The sequence below is a fragment of the Eimeria necatrix genome, genomic scaffold (assembly GCF_000499385.1).
Source record: "Eimeria necatrix Houghton genomic scaffold, Enh_scaff389, whole genome shotgun sequence".
NCBI classification, from domain to species: domain Eukaryota; phylum Apicomplexa; class Conoidasida; order Eucoccidiorida; family Eimeriidae; genus Eimeria; species Eimeria necatrix.
The window spans coordinates 27,501-32,526 of record NW_013654291.1 but is presented as its reverse complement, the minus strand read 5'-3'; the positions used below and the strand labels follow the sequence as shown (position 1 = coordinate 32,526).

At 59.6% G+C, this 5,026-nt stretch overlaps 1 protein-coding gene across 1 annotated transcript in view; it reads left to right on the top strand.

The window, feature by feature from the left end:
* Positions 1–260: 260 nt before the first annotated feature.
* The window catches only part of ENH_00049560 (Splicing factor 3B subunit 3, putative), a gene marked incomplete at both ends in the record, with an annotated part of 8,503 nt that continues 3,737 nt past the window's right edge, over positions 261–5,026 (top strand). The window contains 7 exons of the mRNA XM_013581252.1: positions 261–456; positions 669–2,119; positions 2,398–2,646; positions 2,930–3,077; positions 3,653–3,768; positions 4,243–4,371; positions 4,616–4,744. Coding sequence (XP_013436706.1) covers positions 261–456; positions 669–2,119; positions 2,398–2,646; positions 2,930–3,077; positions 3,653–3,768; positions 4,243–4,371; positions 4,616–4,744 — 2,418 coding nt within the window. The remainder of the gene's footprint in view (positions 457–668; positions 2,120–2,397; positions 2,647–2,929; positions 3,078–3,652; positions 3,769–4,242; positions 4,372–4,615; positions 4,745–5,026) is intronic.

The following is a 5,026-nucleotide window of genomic DNA, read 5'->3' as shown; positions in this document are numbered from 1 at the left end:
GTCGCTGCTTCTCGCTGCAGCAGCTGCTGCTGCTGCTGTTATTGGCTTATTTCGAGAACCCCGTGGACTCCGTCGCTGCTTCTTCTTGCTGCTGCTGCTGCTGCTGCTGCTGCTGCTGTTATTGGCTTATTTCGAGAACCCCGTGGACTCCGTCGCTGCTTCTTGCTGCTGCTGCTGCTGCTGCTGCTGCTGCTGCTGCAGGAGTGCGTCGTGTGGTGGCTGGTGAGTACGTGGCGGTGGACCCCCGCGGCCGCGCGTTGATGGTGGCGGCCGTGGAGCGGCAGAAGTTCGTTTTCGTTTTGAACAGAGACGCAAAAGCGGCTGTCACCATTTCTTCGCCCCTCGAGGCCCACAAAAGCCACATCGCCTGCCTCGACCTTTGCGGCCTCGACGTGGGCTTCGAAAACCCCCTCTTCGCCACCCTCGAACAGCCCTACCCCCAGCCCCACAAGGGCGGTACGTCCTGCTGCTGCTGCTGCTGCTGCTGCTGCTGCTGCTGCAGTTGCGAGTTTTGTTTCGCTGCTGCTGCTGCTGCTGCTGCTGTTGCGTGTTTTGTTTCGCTGCTGTTGCTGCTGCTGCTGCTGCTTTGTTGGCGTCTCGCGATCTCCCGCTGCTGCTGCTGCTGCTCTGGATCCCCTGCTGCTGCTGCTGCTGCTGCTGCTGCTCAGGGCTGCGCAAGAGTCCCCGCGTGTTATGTTTTTGGGAAATGGACTTGGGCCTAAACCACGTGGTGAAGAAGGCGAGCCAAGAAGTGCCCGAGAGCGCCCACTTGCTGGTGCCAGTGCCCGGGGGGGCCCCCCAAGAGGGCCCCGGGGGGGTCCTGGTTTGCTGCAGCAGCAGCGTGGAGTACCGGAAGCTGGACCACGCAGCAGTTTGCTGCAGCATGCCGCGGCGGCTGGAAGTCGGGGGGGAGCAGGAAGTGCTGATTTGCTGCTACGCAGCGCACCGAATGAAGGGCTTTTTCTTCATTTTGCTGCAGTCGGAGTTGGGGGATTTATTCAAAATAGAAATAACTCACTCCGAGGGAATAGTCCAAGACCTCAGCTGCAGGTACTTCGACTCGCTGCCTGCTGCAGCAAACGCGCTCTGCGTGCTGCGCTCCGGCTATCTTTTTGCTGCTGCGGAGTTCGGGCCCCACAGCCTTTACCAGTTCACGGGCATTGGCACTGCAGCAGCAGACCCGCGCTGCAGCGCGAGTCACCCCTTAGGCGCAGCAGCAGTGATAGCCTTCAAGCCGCGGCCTCTGCGGAATTTGCTGCTGTCAGATTTGCTGCCTTCTGCCTCTCCTGTTCTGGACTTGCAAGTCTTGGATGCACAGGGTACTGGGGGGGCCCCCCAGTTGTACCTGCTGTGCGGCAGGGGGCCCCTCTCGGCGCTGAGGGTACTGCAGCGGGGCCTCGGGGTGGAGGAGTTGGCGGACAATGAGCTTCCGGGCTTTCCGAGGGGCCTCTGGACCCTCCGGGAGAGTCCGGAGGGCCTTTTCCACAAGTTCATTTTGGTTTCTTTCGAGGGAAACACTCTCGTTCTCCAAGTCGGAGACACAGTTGAAGAAGTTTCCAACACTCCTTTTGCTGCTGCAGCAACAACGCTTCTTGCTGCTCTCTTCGCGGACGGTTCTTACGTCCAAGTGCTCGAAAACGAGGTCCGCCACATCCGGGGGGCCCCCGGGGGGCCCCCGGGGGGCCCCGGGGGCCCCGGGGGCCCCGGGGGGCCCCCCGGGGGCCCCGGGGGGGCCCCCGTGGCCGTGTGGAGGCCCCCCGGGGACCGCAGGATCCGCGCTGCTGCAGCAAACCAGCAGCAGCTGCTGCTGGCGCTCTCGGGGGGAGATGTGCTGCTGCTGGAGCTGGACGAGCTGGGGGCCCTCGAGGAAGCAGCAAGGAAGCAGCTGCACGTGGAAGTGTCTTGTTTGGCTTTGCTGGAGGCCCCCGAGGGCCGCAGCAGGGCCCCCTTTTTGGCCGTGGGGGCCCTCGATAATGTGGTTAGGGTTTTGAGTGCAGAAAAGGAGAAGCAGCTGAAGCAACTTTCCGTTTTGCTGCTGCCAGCAAACGCCACTCCAGAGTCCGTTTGCCTCGCTGCAGCACAGCCCAGACCCAGCGCCGAAAGCAGCGTCTACTTATACGTGAGAAACCCTTTTTTAGGGTTTTACAGACCCGAGGGTTGGGGGGGCAACGAGGGTTTCAACGAGGGTTTACACGGGGGGGTCGGGGGGCAGCGGGGTGCTTTTGTTTGGGGGCCCCTAAGGGGGCCCCTAGGGGGGCCCCTAGGGTTTGGGTTGGGGGTCTTTCTTGGGAGCGTCCCGGGAGGCACTTGGCGCCCCGCATCTGCCCTGCTGCAGCAGCTGCTGCTGCTGCACCGCCGCTGCTGCTGCTGCTGCTGCTGCTGCTGCTGCTGCTGCAGGTGGGGCTGAGCTCTGGGGTGATGCTGCGTTCGTCAGTGGACCTGACCACTGGTTCGCTGGGTGACCAGCGGTGTCGCTTTTTGGGGGCGAAGGCGCCGCGGTTTGCCCGCGTGTCAGTGCGCAGCAAACCCGCAGTAGCAGCACTTAGTGAAAAAACTTGGTTGAAGTTTTCTCATCAGGGAAAACTCCTTGCTGCTCCTCTCCACTACGACCCCCTCGACGCCATCGCCTCCTTCTCCTCCGAGCAGGTAGGGTTTAGGGTTTAGGGTTTAGGGTTTAGGGTTTGGGGTTGCGGGCGGGTTGGTGGAGGTGGTCCGGCGGCGGGGAGGGTTTGGGGCTTGGTTAGCTGCAGCAGGATGGTCTAGGGTTTAGGGTTTAGGGTTTAGGGTTTGCGGCGATTGGCTCTTATGGCTTCCCGCCCTGCTGCTCTCTCCTGCCGCTGCCGCCGCTCTGCCTTCTGCTGCTGCTCCCTCTCCCCCGCTGCTGCTGCTGCTGCTGCTGCTGCTGCTGCTGCTGCTGCTGCTGCTGCAGTGCCTGGACGGCTTCGTGGCGATATCGGGGAACTCTTTGCGGATTTTTCGAGTCCCGCGTTTGGGAGATGTTTTTTGTTCTTCTTCTTTGCCTCTTTCCTTCACCCCCAGGGCCATGGCCGTGCTGCCCCACGTCTCCGAGTTCGGAGGTGCCTGCTGCTGCTGCTGCTGCTGCTGCTGCTGCTGCTGCTGCTGCTGCTGTTGTTGTTGAGTTGCTGCTGTTGCTGGCCTGCTGCTGCTGCTGCTGTCGTTGTTGAGTTGCTGCTGTTGCTGGCCTGCTGCTGCTGCTGAGTTGCTGGCTTGCTTCCGCGCTGCTGCTGCTGCTGTTGTTGTTGATTTGCTGCTGTTGCTGGCTTGCTGCTGCTGCTGCGCTGCTGACTTCCTCGCTGCTGCTGCTGAAGTGCTGCTGTTGCTGAGCTGCTGCTGCTGAATTGCTGTCTTGCTGCTGCTGGATTACTGCTATTGCTGGCTTGCTGCCTTGCTGCTGTTGTTGCTGCTGCTGCATTGCTGCTGTTACGCGCTTGCCCGCTTGCTGCTGCTGCCTTGCTGCAGCACCGGTGAAGGTCACTTTGCTTCTTGCTGCAGTGCCGCCCCCGTTTTTGCTGCTGCTGCTGCCGCTGCCGCTGCTGCTGCTGCTGAATATTATTATTATTGGAATTATTATTTATTATTATTAATAATAATTATTAATTAAAATTAATTGTTTAATAATTGTTTCTTTCAGGGACTCTGGTGCCTGCTGAGGGCTCTTCTCAGAAAGTTCCCGCGCTGGCCATTTGCGAGGCGGACCACAACGCCTACGACGAGGCCACCAAGTTCGAAATCCAAAGGGCCTTGCGAGTAGGGTTTAGGGTTTAGGGTTTAGGGTTTAGGGTTTAGGGTTTAGGGTTTAGGGTTTAGGGTTTGGGGGCTACGGGCTGGGGTTTTGGGGTGGGCGCGGGGGCTCAGGGGTTGGGCGTTGGCGCGAGGGTTTAGGCTTTAGGGGCTAGGGTTTAGGGTTTAGGGTTTAGGGTGGGCGCGAGGGTTTAGGGGTTAGGGTTTAGGGTTTAGGGTTTGGTCTTAAGAGCAGGGGAGAGGGCTAGGGGTTTAGGCCAAGAGGTATTTGCTTCGCCAGTTGCCGAGGGTTTAGGGTTTCCAGCCTGCGCACGACCTAGGGTTTAGGGTTTAGGGTTTAGGGTCTAGGGGCTAGGGTTTAGGGGCTAGCGGCAACTGCGCAGGAGTGCCTGCGCGCCGTAAACCCTAAACTGCTTCCTGCTCGCTGTGAACGCCCTAGGGTTTAGGGTTTAGGGTTTAGGGTTTAGGGTTTGTGTTTAGGGCATTAAACTCAGCCACGAGGAAGAAAATGAAGAAGTAAATGGCTTTGAAGAGGAAAGTGCTTTGGGGGCCTTTAAGGCTGGCAGCGGCAAGTGGGGCAGCTGCCTCAGAGTTGTCAACCCGCTTCTGGTGCGTCTGCTGCTGCTGCTGCTGCTGCTGCTGTTGTTGCTGCTGCTGCTGCTGTTGCTGTTGCTGCTGCTGCTGCTTCTGCTGCTGCTGCTGCTGGAGTTCCGGTGAGCTTTAGTCTCCTCTGGTTGATGTCTTTGATTTGTTTTCCTTTGTGCTGCTGCCTAGAAAGGGTTTACTGGCTGGGCCGGTCTGTCATTTGCTGCTGCTGCTGCTGCTGCTGCTGCTGCTGCTTGTTTTGCTGCAGAGCACCACTATTGAAAAGGTCACTTTCGAAACAGATGAAGCAGCTATTAGCTGCTGCTGCTGCGAATTTGAGGGACTGCCGCTGCTCATAGTGGGCACAGTCACCGCCATGTCCTTCAGGCCCAAAAAGGTATTTGCTGCTGCTGCTGCTGCTGCTGCTGCTGCTGCTGCTGCTGCTGCTGCTGCTGCAGTGGGCCTCGTCTGCTGATGCACCTGTTGCTGCTGCTGTAGTGGGACGTCTCTGCGTCTGCTGCTGCTGCAGAGTGGGACCTGTTTGCTGCTGCTGCTACTGCAGTGTGACTGCTGCTGCCTTCTTGCTGCTGCTGCTGCTGCTGCTGCTGCTGCTGCTACGGGAAGGCGCCCATCGGCGTGCTGCTGCTGTTGCTGCTGCTGTTGCTGCTGCTGTGCCTTT